Source organism: Opisthocomus hoazin, chromosome 6, assembly GCF_030867145.1.
Source record: "Opisthocomus hoazin isolate bOpiHoa1 chromosome 6, bOpiHoa1.hap1, whole genome shotgun sequence".
In the NCBI taxonomy this organism is placed as follows: Eukaryota; Metazoa; Chordata; class Aves; order Opisthocomiformes; family Opisthocomidae; genus Opisthocomus; species Opisthocomus hoazin.
Genome location: NC_134419.1, coordinates 40,655,584 through 40,678,394, shown reverse-complemented (window position 1 = coordinate 40,678,394; position 22,811 = coordinate 40,655,584). Strand labels below are relative to the sequence as shown.

At 50.4% G+C, this 22,811-nt stretch overlaps 1 protein-coding gene across 13 annotated transcripts in view; it reads left to right on the top strand.

The window, feature by feature from the left end:
• CAMK2G (calcium/calmodulin dependent protein kinase II gamma) overlaps window positions 1-22,811 on the top strand; it is a 117,421-nt gene that overhangs the window by 86,266 nt on the left and 8,344 nt on the right. For 2 of the 13 annotated variants that reach the window (XM_075422884.1, XM_075422883.1), the window contains exons 13-19: window positions 3,279-3,319; window positions 11,460-11,492; window positions 15,326-15,394; window positions 16,915-16,959; window positions 17,631-17,679; window positions 19,718-19,831; window positions 21,513-21,638. In XM_075422884.1, coding sequence (XP_075278999.1) covers window positions 3,279-3,319; window positions 11,460-11,492; window positions 15,326-15,394; window positions 16,915-16,959; window positions 17,631-17,679; window positions 19,718-19,831; window positions 21,513-21,638 — 477 coding nt within the window. The remainder of the gene's footprint in view (window positions 1-3,278; window positions 3,320-11,459; window positions 11,493-15,325; window positions 15,395-16,914; window positions 16,960-17,630; window positions 17,680-19,717; window positions 19,832-21,512; window positions 21,639-22,811) is intronic. The other 11 variants (XM_075422885.1, XM_075422886.1, XM_075422888.1 and 8 more) reach the window with 11 other exon arrangements.

Genomic DNA, 22,811 nt, shown 5'->3' with positions numbered 1-22,811 from the left:
TACATAGTGCACTTACTGAAAGCGCCGATCTCAACGTGCGGGCTGGGGCTTTTTGGGAGATGATTGTCTTGGCTCAGCACATCTGGGTGATGCAGTCTTATCTATCTTCATTTCCATTTGGGTGGAAAACCTCTGTTTGCGAGTGCTTTTGGTCTGTGGGATTGTTTGCTTTCTTTGCCCTCTTTGCCATTTATTTTTTCCCGTTTTAAAAAGGGCAATGACTGAATGCAGGAGTCAGATTTTTATTGCACCTGACTACAGTGACTTTCATGTGGAGGTCTGCTGTGTGGATTATAAGGGATGGTGAATGAAGAGGAAGTGTATTCGTTTCATCTGGCCATTTACTAATGGTGGATACTAATAGTTGTATTCTGGGTGATGTTACAGTAGACTTCTAATCATAATGAAAACCTCTGAAGTGATCACCCTAGCATTCCAACTGCGTGTTCATGCATACGTTCTTTCGTGAAACCAAGGCAGCATTTTTAACCTCCCGTGTGGTTGTTTTAAAAAAAAAATAAAAAAAAAAAAATCAAAAGGTGTGAAATCAAGCTACAGCTAAGAGATAAGAGACACCCCTCAGCAACTTCAGAAGGGTTTTTCCTTGGTGCTTGCTTTCAGGTGAACCTGTGCCAATATGTCAAGGACTGCTCGTGGCATCAGCATTTTCTTTACTGCGTCTCTGATAGCTTGGCCTGAAAGGGGCGGAATGATTTTCTTCATTCATCTGTCCTAGGGTTGTGCTATGACAGGACTTAAAAATTGCACATTTTTTGCTGAGAAGGCTTGGGAAATGACTGTGTGAGGAGCTGTGGCAGAACGGGAGGGCTTCTGCGGGACGGTGCAAAATGAGGTTTTCTTGGGCTTTCTGCTGGTGTGAGCTGTCTTTGATCTATTCACACAGATGGTTTTTATTTCACTTCATTAATGATTCTGAAATAGGCTTTTTATTATTTTTTAAAACAGCAGTTTTAGATCCATTTTTAGTCTACAAATGTTGTCGCTTCTAATGAAGCTGCAGAAGTGCTTGGGTAAGAAAATCTCCCGTGGCCCAGATTTGGAGTACATGAAGCGCCCGAGAGCATGGTTCTCCTTACTGGTATGTGACCTATACATCCACTTATTCGCTGAGCCAGTATCTAGGAGGAAAAGGCTTGCTCTGCTGGTGCTTCTCTGTCTCGAGGGCTGAAGCTGCTGGATCCGCTTCAGTTACCAGCTGCAGAAAAGGAAATCCACGGTGGCCTGTAGCGAGTGCGGAGTTCTCGGTGGCGCTGAGTTCTGCTCTGAATGGAAGCCGTGATCCCGAGTAATGGGACGCTCTGAAAAACTCCCCGGGAAGAAATGTTGTGAATTTAGATGCAAAACATTTACAGCAGATAGTAGCTATTCCGAGTCTCGTCGTGTGTTTTGCGAGTGGGGAGATCAGCTACTCCTGTTTGCTTTGCAGGGCTGTGTGTAATATGAGCTTGACTTTTTTTATTGTTGTCATTTCTTAATTTACTTAGGGTTTTTAATTGTTGCAGTTGAAATTCAGAAATCTGCTGGAGTGAAAAAGAAGTACATGCTAACTGGAAGTAAGAAGTTAGAAAGTCCAGGTGGGAACTCTGGGTAGGGCTCAGACCATTGCTATCGTGACAGGTCCTCTAACTGCGCTAGCAGAGTCCTGGAATAGTACCTGTTGCTTTCCCTGAAGACCGTAAGGGCATTTTATTTTCTCTAATCGGGTGACACTGTTTTGTGGGCCTCTGAAAGCCCCGTTCCCAGCGACTGGGGCTAGATTTATGAAGAGAGAAGCTTCCTCCTGTCTGAGGGTGAGATCTTCTAACAGCTCCTTCACAGATGTTTGCAACCAGGAGGCACACGAAGGCTCATGTGACCTGGGTATCAATTAATTAGCCGCGATAGGACTATCTGCAGGAAATATGAGAAAACGTCTTTAATCCTGTTGTCATTACTGTCTCCTCTGTCAAACGTTTTGTAATGTGGAGTTCCTTCATTTGACGGTGTGGTTTTAGCTTGTGACAAATTGTATGCTCAAAGAGTCTGTAGCAGGACTCTTTCTCTTTTTTTTCACGTTAAAAAAAAAAAATCTTGCTTTTTACAAAGCAACAAAAAAAGTTTCTGTTCTTTTGCGAGTAATCTGCTACTTTTGCCCCAGGTCAGTTCCTAAAGATGAAGGAATGTGGTCTGGCTCCTTTCCCCAGTTATGGTATATTCAACAATTTAATATTAGCTGTTTGTGGTTCTCTTTAAAAGATTGTATCTCGGGTCAGCTGTAGGCCACTTGTTAAAGGCAGATACAGTTGCACTCCCCTCAGCCTGAGTCAGGAAACCGAGACCTGCTTATAAGAAGGGGTTTGTAGCTTCTGTCCACACTCCGGTAGGTATTCACTCAGCTGCCAGAGAGAACGTGGCAATCTGAGCTTTGCTGTGGGGTCTTTGGAGTCGCCCCAAGGTACAGACAGAGTGATCTGCGTGCTCACTTGTGGCATTTGATGGTCTGATCCGCGTTCCCTTACTGAATACAGAAGTACAGGCAAGGTAAATCAATTGATTAGATCATATGCAAGAAACTCCTAAATCACCTTCTAAGAAGTGTAAATTTATTACTAGGAGAAAGTTGGCAAGGTTTTCAGAGATAGTTGCAGCATTTAAGGGTGTCTGGACTCATTTATGTTGAAAAAGCTCTGTAAGTAAGCCTGCTATAAATGGAGGGAAAGGAGGGACAAAACTGGTTTTCATCTTGGAAACAGCTGTCTTCACAAAGTCCATAGAAGTGGCTTTTCTCCAGAAGTTAATTTTTATGCAAGACTTGCAAGTGGACTACAGGAAATTCTGAGCATGGTCAAGTAATTAGGAGGCCTCTGCGTTATCAGTGCCCCTTTGTAAGCAGTCTGTTACGTGAGTGGCTGCGCCGGAGGGTAAAGCCCTCATCCCGTTGCAAAGGTCTGGCAGATTTCTTCAGTGTTTCTGGACAGGGTCAGTGTGTGAGTGGAGGATCCAAATAGAAGAGCTCTGAAGTCTTGGTCTTCCTGACATGGTGAAAGTGGGAGCGTTTTTGCCTCATTAAGTGAACAATAGATAGGATGGGTGACCCTCTGCTATCAGGATGGATTTGATGAGTGACTCTGCCTGGTTTTCAGGTCTCTTGCTGTTAGAGAGGAATTAGGACGATTGTCCTTCTGAAGTCTCCTGCAGGATTGAGGGAAGTGGGGGGAGAGAAAGAGAATAGTCCTTAAACCAAAATCTTGACCTGCTTCTCCTGCTTCTCTCCACAGCTGCCAAAAGCCTGCTGAACAAGAAGTCGGATGGAGTGAAGGTAAGTTCTGGCTCTCCCATTTCATTGTCTCTCCCACCATCTCAACAGAAGGCAGCCACTTTCTCTGGTGCCCACCCCCTTCCAGGGTGAAGCCACAGCCCTGTCTTGTAGCTGGGATTATGTTACGGGGCCACGGGTGGGATCTTAATGTTCCTTACATGCACCTGATATGTCACACAGCTAGCTAAGTGCACCGGTGTACCAGCAAGATCTCTTTCTCCCCTTTCTCTGAAGAGTGGAGAACTGGTCAGTGCTGTGGATTAGAAAGACGAAGGACTTGCTCAGGTGTGACACATGCTTCTGACTAGTCTGTTCTGGGTATTGAAATTGCACAGAGCAACTGTTCGTGTCTGATGATACCCAGCAGACCCCGTGGAAAGCTCATTGTCTTCTCCCTTGGACAGATGCTGAAGGTTGAGCTGGGAAGAGGGGTGGGGAAGGAGGAGCCTCCAGATGTTCGTGTTTGGACAGAATGAAATCTGAGTCTTGTGTGAGAGTTTGGCCCATGTCCTCGAGGGCCAGGCACTCTCCTCTTCGCTTCTGAGGGGAATTATTTTTTCCCCACTTCAGTGTCACTCTTTGTGTGCGTGGTCATCCTTTAGTTCTGGAGGTCAAACGGGCCGCTCCCAAGGATGTATGTTGCTGCAGGCAGTAGCCCTTTACCACCTGGCACTGGAGTAGAGACAGTTAAGGGCTAGAGCGCTGCCTTCCCCTCACAGTTCTGAAGGAGAACTGTCCTCCACGTGGGAAGGCAGGGTATGGTTGATCTGCTTGCATCTCCATTTGAAGTCCACGCCTTCCTCCACAGCTGTTAGGCGGAGTAGTTCATCTCCTGGTTTTGCAGCGTGGCCAGTCTTCACCCCGTGCTGGGGGGTTGACATGCCAGCGGCAGGACCAGCATGCTGCTTCTCTCCTGCTCTCCCAGCCCTTCTCCATTTTAATGAGACTCCCTTTCCAGAGGGCTCACAGCACAAGCAGGCTGCTGGCAAAAGAGGTGTTTTCGGAGGTGGTGTGTTTATTTTGGGGACTGCTCTAGTAAAACCTGCATTCTTGCAGTTCTCCTGGGTTCTCCCCGAATCGCACCCAAGTCTGTGTGGTGACCAAAACGCTACGTAGCACTGCTGTTCTTGCCCTGGGATACTTCTCTTTGAAATGTGCCTGCAAGAGCGAGCGTTTGTGCCTTTGCCCACACCGGCCTCTTGCACAGACACGTGTTGAACGCATGCATGCTGGTACAGCAAGTGTGCCTGGGCTGTTGCATCTGTTGATCGGGAAGCTTCACAGTGAAATCCCAGTGGAACAAGAATGGGTGATCCCAAATGTTGTCAACTGAGAACCAGCAGATACGTGCTTCAGAAGCCCAACGTGGCAGCAGGGGAGAAGCAACTGGAAAAGCAGCAGATAACAACACAGCTACATAGTTTTTGTCGCCTACCTAGAAAAAACGGCTTTCTTCTCTGGATTCTTGCTTGCCAGCAGGCTTTCAGGGAGTGCTACAACTTAGGTCAAAATCTTCCAGGAATGAACAGATGACGTGCCCACAGGTTTTCAGGCACAGCTTCCCGGTCGTGTAATGACAAGGAAATCTGTGTGTTAGAGACTTCCAGCTCTGCAAAAAGCTTGTGGTGTTTGGTTCATTGAGAACACTGCGTCTTCCTCTGGTAAAGGACTGAAGCTGGATATGCTTTTCTAGCTGATTTGACTTCAACTCTTCAAAGTATATTTTGTTCCTGACATATAGAATTTGAATGCTTGTGATAAAGTGGAAGGTAGATTAGAGAGCTTAGCGTTCTCTGTCCATGGCAAGTGGGGCTGCCCTCTGGGAACCTCTTCTCTGTGTGGACGTGGTGTCCACGAAGGGCATCGCAGGCTTTCACCCGGGGCTGAGTAACCCTCTTGCTCAGTAATGCAGACAAAAGTAGAGGTCGCTTCCCCCCAGTGCTGAGTTTGTGCAAGAGAGCGGTCTGTGTGTGTTTGTACTACATCCTTCACACGACTGTTGTAGGATTTCTGTGGCTACACGCTTATCTCCTTCCTTGCCCTGGCTGTCTCCGTGTATGGTGCTGCTTCCCAGTAGTCATCCCAGGAAATGTAGCCTTCTACAGCTTCCATTTCCTCATTGGAGCAGTACTGGCACTGTGCAGCAATCGCTGTGCCGGTCACTGTCTGGTGGGTGGCCTCACGGTTGTGACCAGCCTGCTTTTCATGCATTGCTCCTTGTGCAGGAAACTTGCTGTTTCCGCCTCACTGATGTTCTCATCCTAGACAGCTCTGACAAACCAGTTGTGCCAGTGACCGGTTTAGTTAAGAGCATCTGGTCTTGCATCACCTGTAGCAAACTCTGATTTTCTGCCCATTTCAGTAATGCAGAGCACAGACACCATGACTCGAGCACCAAAGAGATTTTCAGCTTTGTAGTGTTCTTTTCACTCCCACTTCTTATACAGATGATTTGACATCAGATGCAGGTTTAGAGGAACCATTGCATGCTGTATTTTTAACTGTAGTCTGCTGCTGACCACATGCCGTGTGGTTAGGCTGTTTCTCATGTTCGCTCCAGGTATGGAGACTCTTGTTTGGTTGGTTATTGGGGGATTTTTTGTGTCTTTTTCTTAAAACATTGGAAATTAATTCCATGTGGAGACTCAAAATGTGTTTCAGTTTCTTCACTGCCTTTATCTGCTCCAGGGTGACTGTGCTGCAGGAGAGTGTTGCCATAGCCATCCACACAGGAGATGAGAATGGAAAGAGTATTTCTTCCACAAACTGATGATTACACTCGTGTAAAAATTAATGGCTTTAAGGCCATTGAGGAAGAAAACATTGCTGGTTTGTCTTCGTTGACTTTCTGTTCCAGGTGGCTTTCCCATCCTTTTGGCTGGTGTTCAGAGCTATCTATGTTAGAATCCTGCATCATTTGACAAATACAGTAGGAATTTCTATTACGTAGTATTAGGCAAGTTTGAGTGAGACCTGTAAGCCCTTCTCGTGCTTTATCCCCAAGAACTCCATGAAAATACGTGCTAGTGAACATCTGATGCAAGGTGCAGCACATTGTTGCTGATTTAGCGTAAATGAGAGAGGAATGATACATTAGTCAGATACGGTGATATGAGCATCTGATGTGAGTCGCGTTGAGCTGAGATGTAAGAATAAAACAGTTTTTGGTTCTACAGGAATTGGCTGTAATCCTTTGCTGAAGGAAGCCTAACACACTAAAGCGGTGGGGTTGCATGCATCAGACCACTTTGGAAGGGGATGGGGGAAAGCTTAAATCAGGAGGGGCGGACAGGAAGGAAACTTTTTTTGATTATTTCTAATATTGATGTGTCCACACTGGGGATATTTTGATAAATTTCCATGTGTATGACCCTCTCCTCCAGCAAATTCCTTTCCAAAATCTATTTGAAGCATTCCTGGTTTTCATTTTGCACTGCTGCTTCTATTTCAGGTACTAATTCTGCTAATTGGTAGATATTTCATCAGCTTGGCACTTGAGAACTTTTCCATTATCTTAAATAATGAATGATTTAAACTGCCTTGAATCTTAAATTGTCCCTGCTCACCACCCCTTTGGTAGTGCTGCACTCGCTCTCTTCAGGCAGAATTTGGATCCAGGCTGATGGCGTGGCGACACGGGAGGCCCAGGTTTTATCCCCAAGGAACATGCTTTTCTGCTTTTACATCCAGAAAGCGAGGCTAGAAGATGCTGGGCGACGAATTGCAGAGCCCTGTAACATACCACCTATCTCCTGGCCACCACTGTAGGTCCCAGGTATTTTTTTTTTTTTCTTCAAGATTCTAAATTTATGAGCAACATCGTGCAGCTGCCATTTTTTAAATTTCCTTTAGGTAGTTTCATGTCAGATCTACTTGCTTTCTTGTTGCCCTTTCTGCCTGTAATCTGGACTCGCTGCCCGCTGCAAGGGGAGGGAGGGGTGAAGGAACGGGCTGGGGCAGACACCTGGGTGAAGATTAAGCACAGTTCATGCCAAATGTCCTTGCTCTGACCTTGTCAGGGTCTGGGCTCTCTGCAGTTAGTGTTACAGTCCTACTGCTGATTTTTTTTGTCTTTGGGCAGCACTTCAAACAGTCCCGTTCCCTTTTTTGCTGAAGGGGAATTTCCCTTCCTACCGGTGTGAGAGGATGTGTGCATTTCCAGTTCTAGCAGGGCCTGTCAGATCCATTTTTATAATCAGAATTTGTTAATGCACCAACTGCTATTTTTAGTTCAGTATGTAAGTACTGCAAAATTAGTTCTTCTCTAAGCTCTTGGTCAGTTTCTTCTTCTTTTCTGTCTTTCACATTGGTTTGTGATTAGGGGATACAAAATGATATGAATATATGATGTTTTTCAGGCCTGGTGTAACACTCTGTGTAAATAGTAGCTTGTGGAGAATGCTGTGGGCTGCAGGAGATTTCAACAGCGTTCACTTGCAACACGCTGCAAAATTTGTTGATTTTCTGCCTGTCTCTCTGCTGCACGCACACGGTTTTCTTTCCCGGTAAAAGCTGAATGGCGTGGCTGAAAGGAGATCTTGGCTGAAAGAGTAAAAATCCAGATTTTTGGCTTGACAAGGTCAGTGTGGTAAAACCCGCCCTTCAGCTTGCATAACTGCGAAGAGGCGCCGAGCACCGTTTGCTCTGCTGCTTGTCAGGAGTGTTGTGGTGAGTGTAGATTTTCTGCCCGGTGGGTACCAGCTTCCTCCGCCCTTAGCGCAGGACACAGTGTGGGGACGGCGGGATGCTCCGTAAGCTCAGAGCGGTTTGCGAGAGCATGCCATAGGCAGGGAAGGCGCAGCAGCAAGGGGAACCAACAGAGAATCCTTGGAAAATCTGCAAGGGTCTGGAAAGCTGCGAGCGTCAAGTAACACCCCTGCAGTGACTGACAGGAGTGAACGCTCCTATTTCTGGATCTGGACTTCATACGATGTTAAAGCCGAACTGTTTAAAGACCTGCAGTGAAGCTAAATGAGGAGAACACAAGAGCACCTAAACAGCAGAGTTTTACACTGAACTGTTTTATGGAAGATGCTTGGGGAGCACTTCAGATCCGTTGAAGTGCTGACATCTGGTAACACATGCTACCCACCTTCGATACGTTCACTTTTCTCACTGCGCTGTTGTAATGCCTGGAAACTCCAGCTGAGTTCAAGGGTCCAGTGTGCTTAGCGCTGTAGCAATGCCTAAGCAGAAAATCCCTCCCTCTTAGCTTACGATTTAAACAGAGAAGCTGACAGAGGGCAAGAGGGAAGATAGGCTGACACAGACGAAATTATTTGCTCAGCGTCAGACAAAAGGACTAAAGCAGAAGCAGAAATAGGACCTCACATCTGCTGGTTCAAGCTGCCTCTCACTGAGCTGCTTTGAGCTCAACATTTTTTCCCCTACCTCAAGCCCTGAACTGGCTATATTCTGTATAGGAATATGAGTTGTGGCGAGCATGAGGTTTTAACATAAACGCACTGTCGGTAGCGAACTGGGAGAGAGCTGCATGGAGAAAATAGAAATGCAAAGAACTGTTGTGAGAAGATCTCCATGTGAAGTGACCAGAGCTGTGAATGGGACCTTGCCTGGAATCACTCGACTTCCTATACCATCTTCCAGTATGTGTTGGATTTTCTATAGGTGCTTGGAAGGATTTACACTTGCCGTCTCTAGTATTGCTGCTGTGCTGAAGGGACAGGGATGCTTCAGGTTGTTTTCTGTCACCTGCTGACTTCTGCTTGTGGTTACCTAAAGGAAGAGTCTGCCTTAAGTTTCATTGCAGACACTTAGCTCCTCTTTTGAGATGAACACCTGAATTCACACAAATACAGAAATAGAGCTTTAACAACCAGTCATCCCTGGGTTTGCGAGGGTTTAACAAACGTTCATCCCTGGGTTTGTTGTCCGTACTGCTTTGGGAGAATGTTTTGTCGCTCAGGTGTAGGGAAATCTTTGAAATGATCCATGAGGTACTTCAGCATAGTGGCCATCTCTCTGCCTTTAACAATTTTTTGCATTCCCTGAGACATCTCTGCACTGCCTAGAAATACTTGGAGATGTAGCTGTGTTATGGAAGGGAAAGAAAACTCTGTATTTAAACTTCTGTTGTCTTATTTACTTTGTTAAGTTGCAGTCGCATTATAAGAACAAGAACAAGTTTTGCTCATTCAGCTCGTCACCGTGGGAAGGTGACGTGGATGGCTCTGATGCAGCCATTACAGGGAAGACTGAGACACTGATCTAATTTTAGAAATTCCCTTGTGTGTGCTTTGACTTAAGAAGTTTGGGTGCTTTAGCACTTACTGCCAGTGCCTCGTATTAGAATTATCCGACCTGTCTTGAGCTGTGATAGCTCTCTGATGCTCTGGTCTTAACACAGACCTCTCTCCCCACCCTTTTCACAATGGCCAGCTAGCTTTTCTTCCTCCTGTTATTACAGTAGCCAGTCATAATGTGCTTTCTGGGTTTTCTACAATACATCATGCCATGTTAATAGACCAACACTGTTTTAAATTTAATTTGTGCTCTAATTGAATTCTGATCTGCAGAGGGTTCTGTTTCCTCCCGTGTCATTGTTACTTGTGCCTCTAATATAGGAGGGTGATGGTTTTCCTTATGGCTTGCTTGATTCGCCTTTCATATTGAACCTTTTGCTTGTCTCTTTGCATTTTCTGCCCCTTTTCTTCTTTCTGTAACTCATTGGAAATCTCTATGAGCTTCAGATGAAACTGTCTTCCTGCCGTATCCGTATAGCCTCTGTTTGTCTGCTGCAACTCAGAGGAGACATTAAAAACAAAACCTGAGGTTTTGGAGAAGTTTTGCAGCTGGTGCGAATTTCCACTTCTCCCAGTTAAAAATTCACTGTTGTAGGCTGGGTACGAGGATTCCTCTGGGTTGTTGGTGGCCTAAGTGTTGTATTTATGCACAAATGGTACATCCTTTTTAGCTCTAGCTTGAGGAAAAGCCTGTGGAGAAGCGAAATGGTCCTAACAGAAGATGAGAGGAGTCACAGGTTTGTGGCAAGCCCTGTGTCATGCCTCCATCAAGTGGCAGATCTGTAAGCCAAATGCTGAGCAGATCAGCGTTCGGAGTCTGCACTGGAGTGAAAGACCAGAGGAGGCAGCGGCTTTGCTGGTTTGAGTCTGTTCGTGCAGTGGCTGCGTGATGCTGGGGTGCACGGTGCGATCAGGAACGTGGTTCTGGGTGCGAGGTGAAAGTGGGCGCTTCTGCTCTCAGACATGTGCTGATATGTGTGTATGCTTGAACCCTGACATGGGGCTAGCAGGGACAAAGGCAGCGTTCAGGGTGGAAGCTGTGAGGGCTCAGTAAGCGTATGAAACGGGGAGGTACAACTCCATGGCCTGTGCTGAGCTCCAGGGCTGCTCCAGAGGTGGGCTCTGGTGGTTTGCAGGACTCCAGAGCCGTGTAGCTGAGCCCATGCCATCGTGGTTTGCGGCTGGGATGTGCTGTCCTATGCTACTCAAGCGGCATAGAACAGCATGTCCAAAGAGTGCCTCTCTGTCTGTCTTGCCTTTCCTCCATGCCCGAGCGTGAGTGCACCTTGCCACCCCAGTCAGCCCCAATTTCTGCGTGAGGGAGCCTTTCTCCTCCTCATGCTACACACAGAAGTGCCCTCTGCTTGCTTTCGCCCTTGGGGACGCCCCTCCTGTTGTGCCCTCCTCCCTACACTGTGATGCTAGCTACAGACACCTCTGCTTCCTCCAGAAGTGAGCGGACGGGGGGTTTCTGCCTCACTGTTCCCTGTAGCCGCGGAAGCTACGTGGTTTTCCAAGGTGGGAGAGCTCGCAGAGGCACCCCCTTGCGTCCCACGTCTTGTCCATACGTATTCCCCTCTCTTCTCCTCTCCGTGTGTCAGTGTGTGGGGCACCTGTCTCCTGACCTCGGTGTCTTGAGTGGGTGGGGGTCTTCAACCCTACCCTTTCCCCGAATGTGTAGTCGTGTTCTTTAATGGTGACTTCTCTCTGTGCCTTCCCGCGTGTCTGTGCATTTCTGCTGCTGCTGAAATCTGCCCCCAGGGGAGCGTTACTGGCAGAGGGGCCCTGGCTGGCACACTAATGTGTGAATAGTTCCTGTGCTTTTCTTCTCATCTCCTCTCTTCCCTTCTCTTTCCCTCTCTCAATGGTGTGTCCAGAAAAGGAAGTCGAGCTCCAGTGTGCATTTGATGGTGAGCACCTCCCGTAAGCTGCCTGCGATTCGTGCGTCCGCCATTCTCATGCCATGCACGCTCGGCTTGTGCTCATCACCCTACATAGCATGTCTGTGCAGGGGGGGCGGTGGCGGGGGGGGGTCATCGTGCACCGAAAGGTCCATGTCCTCACTGAAAGGGCCCCCCCCCAGCCAGTCATACAGTTCCCATTCTGCGCAGAAAATCAGCTGCTGGCAATGCGGTTTGCCCTTGCCTGCTCCGAGCGTGGGACGGAGCAAGGCAGCGGTTCTCCTGGGCTCAGCGGAGCGGGTGCGTGCCTTGCCTGGACATGGGGCTTTGTCGTTCTGTTGCAGAGGTGCCAAAAAGAGGAGCAGGTGCTTTGCCTGGTGTTGGTGCCATCATCCTTGGTGGGAGCCCTGCAGTGTAGAGCAAACTGGGAGTCGCTCCAAATGTGGCAGAGACTGATGGGGCTCCACTGCTCAGATGAAATGTGTGGGCACAGCACTGCCGGGCAGCTCAGAGCTGCTGGTCACTTCTTTTTTTAGCATACTTACTGAAAAGGTTTGTCAGAGCCTTTATAATCCCAAACTTCCTTTTGTCCTGATCTCGTTCATGTCTCCCAGCATGACCAAATACCCGGTAACTGCCTCCCCTGTCCCCTTCATTTCCTTTTTGCATCCGTCCAGGTGTTTGACATCCATAGAATCTGTCAGAAAAGTAGTCAAATCCACTCTCGAGGGAGCAAAGAGAAGACTGGCCAGTGCCATATTGTAAGGAGTCGTACACAGCCCGTTAGATGATGCCTTTGTCTCTGATGCTGAGATACGAGCAGTAACTAAAGTACAAAAATTTGTTACTGCATGATCTCCTTTACACAGAAAAAGAACAGAAAATACTACTTCTCCCTTATTGCAGGTAGGAACAGGAATGTTATTGAGCAAGCAGAATAATTTGTTTCTTTGTGATCTGGAAGAGATTTCTCCTTTTTCTCCTTCAACGACAGCTTAAAACTATGTCAATACAAAAAAGTAATCCCAAAGTACTGCTGGATCTGATGCTGGGGACTGACTTTTCACCAGCCCTGCCTGTATGAAACTCCGGGGCAGGAGCTGGCTCTGCCGTTGGTGCCTTTCTTTGCTGCCCGCTGCCAGCAATACTTCAATTCCCTCTGCGTGGTGTTTTAAGGCAGCTGGGATGTGTGAACCGCGCAAGCGTGAGCCTTGGAAAACACGGACGCAGTGAAGGTGGCTAAATAACCAGAGACAGCCCGTGTGGTGGTACTTCTTGTCTTTGAGTTGGCTGGAAACGTGCGTCCCTAGCGATATGACCACTGGTCTGTTTTCTTTCTCTCGCACCCTCCGTGTTGTTTGTGCCCGTCTGTCTGTCTCTTGTCTAGCTCAGGAAGCGCTGCCAGCTGCTGTGCCAAAACTAACCCTGTTACGTATGTTTTTAAGAAGGGCCTGGCACCTTTTTGGGTGAATTGGCCTCTTTTAACTGGAGCTGTACCGCTGTGAGTGACCAAGGACCGTAGCCTGCCCAGCGCCTGTGCTGTTGGCTGGCAGTGGGAGGGGAAGGAGGGGTAGGAACTGGTACCTGCGGCGGTGGGAAGGTTGAACCGGTCTTCTCCAGGGAAGGGCAGTTGGTTCGATGGTCACCAGACACGAGCGTGCGTGAGAAGCTCAGCATGTCGGGTACCTCCCACTGAGAAAGAGCTCTGAAAAATGCTTGGGAGAAGTCTTCTGCCTCTTGTTTCCTTGGGACTCTGTCCTGGAGTAAAATGCTAGGTGATTCTGGACTAACGAACGTGATACTCGGTCGTCTTCGGCCCGCTGGCTGGGGAGGAGTGTGATGGATGGACTGGGTGTTCAGCGCAGCGCGAGGGTGGGCTCTCTGCTGCAGGGGTGCCTGGGTTTACATGTTGTGAGGTGACAGCCCACACCCAACAAGCCGCTGTCAACTTTTTTTTCAGAGCAGTGGCTCCCTGGATGTTCGGTTTTGTTTGGGTTTTTTTCCCATTTGGGCTCAGTTATAAAGCCTTCCAAAAAATCAGAAGTATTTTTGTATAGCTGCTTCCATGCTAACTTAATCTTCTTATCCCAGTGGACTAAGAAGAATGGGCTGTGCTCTTCTCGCTGGAAGAGGTTTGGAAGACAGCTCTCTGCGTTAGGTTCCCTGTTTCTGAAGAAGTACGGGAGCCTCGGGGCTGTGTGGAGGGGTGGGCCCAGGCGTTGCCAGAAGTTTGGTTGTGTTTACGCCGCAAAATGGCTTCGGATTCGTTTTTTCAGGTTGATCTGCTCCTCTCTGGCATCTGCAGCAGCCTGTCATCTCTTCTGCCATCAGGCTGGAAATCCATGCAGGAAGCAAAGCCCTTGGAAGGCCAAAGTCTTAGCACAGTGCGAGGATGTGTAGGAAGAGGCAGTAAACAGCAATTTATGAAGCGTTTCTGCTTTCTTAGCTTTGGGGATGAGTGTGTCGTATGCTTTTTTTTTTTTCCCATGGACTTCTAAAGAATTCATTCCTGCCTCTCTTTCTGCTTCCTCCCCTATCCGCCTGCCCCATCTTCCTCTTCCATTTCTCCTCTCTCCCTCTCCAAAAGGGATGGCTAAGCTGAGGCGTGCTGCTTTGAAGAAAACCTGAAGTGTTAGTAGATGTGTGCGAAGTCTCAGCCTCGCAGATCTATCTCTGGTTAACGTAACTAAACCTGTGGCAAATGTTTCCCAGCTCAGCATGGGACTTCTGCGTTCCCTGGGGCGGCTGCTGGGTGACAAGGGCCTGATGTTTTGCAGTCCCCGAGAAGGGCGGGATGGAGAGCAGCTGCAGTGAGCTGCCATCCACTGCCCCTGCTCTGTAAACCGGAGTCCGAGCAAGGCTCCTGCAGCGCAGATTTTGGCATTGCTGCTGGTGTCTGTCAGCAAGAGAGCTGTATACCTGGTGTGGGGTTACACGGTAACTGTGGGCCTGATTCTCCAACGATTGATTGGATTTATGGGCCAGGACCTAGATACCGGTGGGCACAGGTTTGTCCTCCTGCAAACACAGACTTTGCTCGTTCCTTATGTAGCTGACGTGCGTGACTCGATGGGACGTTTCTTTGCAGCAAGCTGGTGACTGCCTCAGTGTTGTGCTGTGTGAATGCAGGAAACGGAGATTTTATTCTTCTACCACAGCTACAAGAGAGACTGAAGAGGGGAAAGATTAAAAACTACTGGGCACCTTCCAGAGGACTTGCCGCTTCGGGAACCACATGGCCTTTTCCTTGCATCCTAGCCCCATCCCTTTCCATGTTTTGGTCCTGAAGTCTCTTTGTTCAGGTCACAGCAGGGACACAACACACCATACCTCACATTTTCTCCACCTTTTCTAGGGCTGACGACACTTTTTCGTGCATCAGTAGATTCCCTGGGACCCTCAGCATCATCACATCTGCACACTTTGGAACTCCTCTGACCCGACTCCCGTTTGTCCCGTGTTTCTCACTTCTGTAGTCTCTTTCTCTCGGGACTGTTGCCGTCTCTCATTCTTCTTCACCAAATACTGTTGGTGGTGGTCATTGCAGGATTCTCCCCATCCCTTTGGGCTCTCCCTCTTCCCTTCTGTTGCCCTTCCTTTGAGCTCCAGCAGTCCATGCACATTGGGTTTTGGTACATCCCTTACGACAACGTCTGTTGCCTCCGAGGGAAGGATGCTGTCCTGCGACCCGGGCAGCACTCCCGCTCCCTCGCTCTTCTTGGTGATGGAGCCGGTGGGGAGGGGAGGGTCTGAGGAGACGGTCGGGGTTGAAGCAATACTGTCATTTTCTTGCTGCCTCTGCTGCCTGGCAGGGTGACTAAAACCATGTTTTTCTGTCTCAGCCACAGAGCAACAACAAAACCAGTATAGTAAGCACTGCAAAAGAAACACCCCCAGTGCAGACGTCCATGGTATCTTCCCCAACTGCTATTTTTTTTTTTTTGGTTTAATTTTGATTCTGTTCTCTCCCCTTCTCTCCTTCCCCCCCATCCCGAGTGCTGCTTGTGCTGCTCTGTTTCAGCTTGTGTTTTGGCTTTGTTCTGTCTGTGTTCCTGTGCTGCGGTGGGGCCCGATCACAGCCTCACAGGCTTTGGGGCGGGGGTGCCGAGCAGAGCTGCGGGTGGGTGCGGGGAGCGCAGCTTGCCTGGACTTCCCCTTGTGCCATCCCTGTATAGTTCCCTGTGTCCCGTTCAGCTGTCCCTGCTGGCTTTGGGGAGGCTGCTTTGGAAGAAGAGAGTGGCCAGCTCCATCCGCTCTCCCAACACCTGGGAAATGGCGGGTGGACTTCAGGACACCACAGAAGGAAGGGCAGGGAAAGGGATTTTAGAGGAATCCTTTGACGGCCCCTTTGGCCTGCTCAGTCGTCTGGCTGGTCCTCTGCAGCTCGCTGGGCTGGCATCCTCCGTCTGGGCTGGGCGCAGCGGGCTGCGTCGGGTGCCCTGTGCCTGGGACGTTTCACAGCACAGCTCGGTGCGCTGTGCCTCTGTGCTTGGAAGAGCCGGCAGCAGCGCGGTGGGGGGCGGAGGAGCGTCCATCCCTGCGCTGTCGCAGTCCCCGGTCCTGCACGGGTGACGGCGCTGGGAGGAGATGCTGCGGGATCCTGCAGCCCGGCCCCCATAGCGAAGGGGTGAGCGCAGGAGCTAGTTAGCACCCGTAGGCCTGGTAGCTGCGCTTCGTTGTGTGTCTCTGAAGAGGTGGATTTGGCTTTTTTGGGGAGGGTGCGATTTGACGCTTTTGTTTTGTGCTGGAGGGCAAAGGGCTCTTGGGACAATTCATAATTTTCTGCTTTGTTCGTTATGGTTTTGATACTGAGGGAGCCTTTCCAAATCAGTAATTATTGTTGTTATTGAAATTGGAGCACATTTTAGAGACTTTTAGAAAAATGTGCTTTTTTCACAGCCCCGTTCCCTTCCTCTCTGAGAGGCATTGAGATGGTCCGGCTTATCCCCTTTTTATTACGGAAATTATGAATGTCCCTTTTTTAGGGTAAAACACCCCGCAAACTTTCATAAAAAACCCAGGAGACAAAGGCCCCAGCCCAGTGTTGTCCTTTCCTCTCCCTCTCCAGAAGCACTTTCCAATGATGCTGCCGAGGGGCCGTTGCTTTGGGAATGGTGCAGGCTGGCTGCTCGGCCGCCGTCAGGCGTTGGTGCCAGCCCGGCTCGCTGGAGGCAAATTGGGAATCTGGGGCGATGGCAGGGGAGCCGGGGACTTTGTCTCCTTGCGCCGGTAGCTGTTAGTGCAGCCTCTCTCTTCAGGAAACCCTCTGTGCAGGAAGTGTGTGCGCGCACGCAAGCACACGTGTGCTGTTTGGAGTCTGTGGTTTGGTTTCTTTTTATGTCGGTCACCTTTTCTCCACTTGCTGGGGAGTGAAAAGAAAGGAGAGGATGCTTTAGACCCAGAGTTTAATGATTCTTCCGTCCTTTCCTAGGAGCCTCAAACCACCGTTGTCCATAATGCTACAGATGGCATAAAGGTAAGGGATGGGAGCGTTGCCAGAGGAACCTCTGCTTCTCTCTTGTCGTTCTCGTCTTCGTGTGTCCAATTTCGATTTCTGCCTTTCCGCCGTCTGATTTGTAGCATGCTCCTGAATACTGCGGGCAGTAGACTGGAAGGGTTGTGTTGTGTGGCTGTGGATCTCTGGAAGAGGCTGAGCAGGGACAGGCGTTCAAATATTACCGTCTCTTTCCTGCTGCGGTGTGTAGTCGCCACTCTCTTTAGTATGTGGGGTGGAAGAGAAGATACAGGCACTTACACGCTTTTTTTTTTTTTTTTCTTCTGGAAATGGAGATCTGTTCCTCTGAGAGAGCCTAGGAGCCCTCCCTTAGCTTCATATTGGCTATTCTTCTTCCAAACCGAAGCAGCTCCCGTTTGATCTCATTTGACAGAGTTGGGTAATTTCTGTCCTGGTAGAAGTTCTGGGTGGACGGCTTGAACGGCTTGAAAGCGCAAAGGCTGAGCAGAGATGCTGTAAAGTTTTGCTTAATATTTGGCCTGCTTCCATCCAAATCTTCCTCATATCATCCTCTCCCTGCCACCCCTGCCAATGTTTTTGCGCTTTTCCCCACCTTCCCGCACAAACAAGTCAAACCGTTTGCTCATGCCACTGCCTGCTGGTGCCTGGTAACGCTCTGTTCTGCCGTGCAGGGTTCCACAGAGAGCTGCAACACCACGACTGAAGATGAGGATCTGAAAGGTAGGTGTTTGGCCTGTGGTTTCTAACACAGCTGAGTGCAGGCAGGGGATCCTGGAGATTCCATCGAGCTCCCCAGATTTCTGTGCCTGCCTCGGTTCCTAAATTCGCCGTGACGCTGTTGTTCCCGTCACAGTGGGACCGTGCGCTGGGGAACCAGCTGACTTGGCCTCTGTGGTGTACAAACGCTGTTTGCCCTGAGCTAATCTGTTTTTTTGTCTCAGAGCTGGAATTCTTTTTCTTGCAAATATCAGAATGTGTTGATCTCCAGTCCATTTCTAGGCGTGGAAAATCCCTACCAGTCCCTTGAGGTTTGGAGTCTGGCTGTGTTTTTGTGCTTCCCTGTAGGTTACAGGGAGTTGAAACTTCTCTGTTACTGCTTGGTCTCCTTTCTCCCCCCTTTCTGGCAGTCTCTTTAGTGACATGCACACGCTTCCCTCCTTACTTTTTTCTCTTTGGGTCTATTTTTGTTTCTAAGATGAAGAACATTCTCAGCCTGTTGTCTCTGGAAACGATTTTTCGTGTCCTTGACTGAGATATCGGTGGAGGGAGAGGCTGAGAAGACATTTCACACTTTTCAGTGACCGTAGCATAAATATTCTGTGCTTTTAAAACTTTTCAAATGGAGGAGATGCGAATCCCATATCTGCTGGTGGTGTCTGAGCAGCTGTCCTTCTGCTGACCTCCCTAAGGAAGGATGAGCAGACGTTTTCCTGAATGAGCAGGTTTGGGATGGGCAAGTGCAGTTCGCATTCCGAGGCAAATGTGTGAATAGTTCGCATTTTGAGGCAGGGGTGTTCTCATGCTCCCTGTCGTCAGTCTGAGTTATGTATCCAGGGAAGAATGAGTGCCAGCCCTGGGGCGTAGCGGCAATGTCACCTCTGTCAGCTGGGCTGGTTTCTGATGCTTTTCCCGTGGCGTATCGCAAGCTGCTGGCTCCTCTTCTGAGGGGTCACGGGGAGCAGAGACGCATGCCGGTGAGGGAGGGAGCGAGCTCTGCAGCACAGATTGTTTCAGATGAGACCTTCCCTCATTACAGGACAGTATTCTCACTCCCACCTTTTTGCCAAAGAGCAGTCTGTGGTTTAAGAACCTAGCTTTGGGGGAACTGGATGGTTTTGGTAGTGTGGTAATGAAGCTGGTTTATCTAACCTCCGCTGGATGTCTGTCCAGAACAGGTACTTGTCCAGAACCTTGGCTCCTTTGGCAGCTTTTGTTCAGGAGAGGCCCCAGACTTGAGCCACTGGGTCCCATAAGTCAGGGAATAGGAGTGCTGGGAGAAGAGGAAGGCTAGGACTGGAACAGTGGCGGGGGGGAAGGAGGGCAGCCGGCCAGGGCTAAATCTATGAAGAATTGTACAGGACTACGTTGCTGCAGATCAAAACCGAGGGGTTTGTTTTGGCAGAGGTTAGAGAATCTTGTTATGATTTTAATAGAAGGGAGCATTTTAATGGTGATTGGGAGGGAAGGAGCTTGCACAGTAATGGTTTGTACTGTGGCCAGCTCTGGTAATTTTAGCGCTTCAGTTTTAAGCGTAGCAGTGTTCACAGCATTCCTTTTCAACTCCTGCCCCTCCGTGTTTCGAGTTAAGCAAGCACTCAAGCAAAGCTAGATAGACCAAAAGGTTTGAGGTGTGGGAGTTCTCGGCATTCTGCGTCGCCGCGACTCTGGGGAAAGGCGAGTGCTCGTGCAGTTCCTCTGCCAGCTCCTTATCGTCCATAGGCAACAGGCGCCGCAGCTCTGTTCTGCAGCGGTGTAGGAGGCACGGTCTGGATCCAGCAGTGGCCATCGCCTCAGGGATGTGGCGTTTCCACAGTGGTGGGACTAAAGGCAGCGTCCCCCCGTCCCCGTGTCATTCTGAATTGCCCAGCAGGTCCACGCTGTAGAGCTGTCTACTTGGCTTTGCCCTGGAGGATACTCCTGCATGTTTTGTGCCCAGCATTGTGGTTTCTTTAATGTTCTCCTGTTTCCTTTCTCTTTTTTTATTCACTGAACTTGAGTGTTTTGTTTGTGTTTGTGTTTTAATTCCCTGCCATGCTAGCTCCCCCGCTCTCCACCGGGGACGGCAGCTCAGTGCTTGAAGGACGGAGGCACAGTGAGAGCAAAACACAGACTGAGTCCATGCAGTCCCAGCTTTCTCTCTGTTTCTCAGCCAGTAAGTCCAGGGGTGCAGTGCTTCACGGCATCTTTTTCCCACCCCTCCCTCCACCTTTCCCATTTCTCCTTCCCCCAAGATTTTTCTTTCCCTCAACTTCCTTCCAGAACGTTGATTTTTTCATTTCCCGTACTCCAGAATAAAAAGAAATCATCTCCCTTCCTGCAAAATACCCTCCTTTGCACACGGAAAGTTTCCAAACCTTTCCTTCCCCTTTAAAAAAAACAAAAAAAACCACCACACAAAAAAACCCCCAAAAACAACAGAACCGTATCTTAGCTAATTTCGTTCCCTCGCGTTCATCTGGGCGAGACGTGGAGTTCTCTGCAGAGACTCTGCCGTGCGGGGTTTCCTCGGGCGAGGCTCTGCATCTCTGAGTTTTCCTTGTGGTAAATGGGGTCAGAGGAGCAGGTCTGCTCACGGAGGGGATGCGCGAGGCTGAACTCGGTCTCGCTTGTCGAGGATGCCTGAGCACCCTGGCCGCGGATGCTGCTCGGGAAGCCCAGCAGGAACGAAAAGCGGTTTCTACAGACTGCTTCAGGGATGCTGCGGGAGGGAGCCTGCGCCGCTGGCAGACCCCTCAGCATTTCTGAATCCATTGTCAGGTGCTCTGACTGAAAATCCTTGGATGACGTTGGCTCCGAGGGGCATTTCTCTGCTGTGAACTTTACCTTGCGTGTGTCTCTTGCTGTCTCAGGTAGCTGGTACTCTGGTTTGTCTGTCAGTTGGGGTACCCTCTGCCTGATCCCTCTGGAACTGGCTGCCTCCGTAGAGGAGCCCATGGCTGAAAAACTCTGAAAATGGATGTGAAAACAGGTAGCAGGCTGGAGAAGGCCTAGGTGGGGTTCCCAGCCTTTCCCCAACGCAGACGTAGCGTGCTGGCTGCCTGACTGTTTGAAGCTATAGGGGAGGATCCTTAGTGTGAGTTGGGAACATCTGGAGTGTCTGGTTCAGTTCAGGTCGGTGTGGGAGGGAAGGAGCAGGCATGCCCTCGTCTCTCTTCCCGTTGTCCTTCCCTGGTTTCCTGCACACAGCACCCATGTCTCATACAATGCAGCGCTCGGAGCCTCTCTGTTAATTGATTCTGAAGTAGCTCCAAGGGTGTCAAACTGCTGGCTGGTGAGGTGCAGTGGGAAAGGTGTTTTGCCCAGCCCGAACGGAAGGGAAATGATCTCTTCTGAAGTCCTTTTTGCTGTGAACTGTCCACCGCTGTTTGGTTTTTAACTCCCTCCTCTTGCTCGCGGCAAGGCGCTGCTTGGTACCCTGAGGAGTGCCTGATGGCTTCTCTGCCAAGCAGGGCAGCACCCCCCACCCCGCTGCCCTCCGAGCTGAGACGTGCGGTGATGTGGATGCCCCGCTCTCTTTCCCTTCCACTCCCGTCTCCCACTCGCCCTGGTGCTGCCCTGTCACCGCTCTGACCAGCGGTCTAGCTCGCCCTCGGACTGCTGTGAGGGGTCCCGTGCCCCGGAGCCCGCCTGGGCCCCGCTGCGCAGTGTCCGGCCGCGGGCCAGAGCCAGGACAGCGGGCAGAGCTTGGCGGGACACGGGCGTCTCTGCGTGCTGGCGGGGGGCTGGGGCTGTGCCTGCGCGTTTCTACTTCTGTGCTGGTTTTTTCGTTTTTGCTTTCTTGGTGTGCGTTTGTCCGTTTGTTTATTGTTTTAACACTTACGTTTGTTTTGCAGCTACGCAGTCTTGCGAAGAGAAGCTTCTTGCCTGGGACAGCCCAGGGCAGACATTGGAGTTAGAGCGCGCTCGGTCGGAGCCTTTGCTAACTCCAGTAGTTCCCTTTGTACTTAACCGTGCACCGTGTAAGTTAGCAGCTGGGTAGCCGTAGCGGAGTAGTGCAACTCGTACTAGTTACTAGTTCTAGATGTAAAGCTCCCCCCCCGCCCCGTTCCTCACTTCTGTGCCTCCCCCCCGGCCCGGTCACGCAGGGGCGGAACGCGCCGGCTGCAGGGAGCGGCGCGGCCGCCGGGGGGCGCCGCAGTGCCGCGGCGCGGGAAGCGCGGGGGTGCCTCAGGCCCGGCCCCCCGCGGCCCTCAGCGCAGCCCCGGTGTCCGGGCGGGCCGGAGCGGGCCGGGTCGCCGGTAAAACACCCGTCCGCGGCCTCCCGCTGGCCGTGCGGCCTCCGGGGCTGCTCAGCAGGGCGGCCCGGAGCCACGCGTTACGCATCCGGGCTGCTGCGTGCTGGCGGGCCTTCGGAGAGCGGGGTTAGCTCCTCCGTGCCGGTCCTCGGGCCGTCTGGTAACAGCAAGCAGAGGAGCGCGGTCCGATGGGGTGGTCTCGCGTGGAGGGAGAGGGTGGCCCTTGGACAAGGCTCCGTGGGATGCGGATCTCCTCCGTGGGCCCAAAGGGAGCCTTTCCCGTGGGCTCCGTCTTCCAGCCGTTGCGCGCCTTCGCGTGTGCTCTGCGTGGGAGGGAGCTCCAGCAAGCAGCCCTGCTTCGTGCGGAAGCAATTCCAGAGGATTGGCTTGTAAGGATGTTTTTCACCGTAGGCGTAGCCCGCTGTGTCGCTTTGATCCGTTCCCTGTGTACATCTTTGGACGTGTGGAAATGTCTACAGCCTGCATGGGAAAACCAGCTCCTTCACTACGATGAGCTGGTTGTCCCCAGTCTGAGACATTTCGGTGGCTGGCTGGGTAGCATAGTTCCTTAAACTGATTCCAGAGTGGGCACAGGCGTCTCTCGTAGCCAGTGAGGTTATCACCTTGTTGCTCCTCAGCCACGCTCATCAATGGTGGGGTGAGATGCACACGTGGGTGGAAGTTTCTGGGGGCGGGCGGTTCAGACTAGCGTCTTCTGGCATTTGGAGTGGAATTCGGCTTCCCTGGCTTGGACATCTAAAGGTGTTAGGTTGGATTTAAACACCATCCCCCTAACGATGGGCATCCCAGATGCCTCAGGTGAGACTTCCACAGGTGCCTGCTTCTTTCAGGGCCTAAAGGAGGAACAGTCAGAGGACTGGTTCCATTTCAGACACC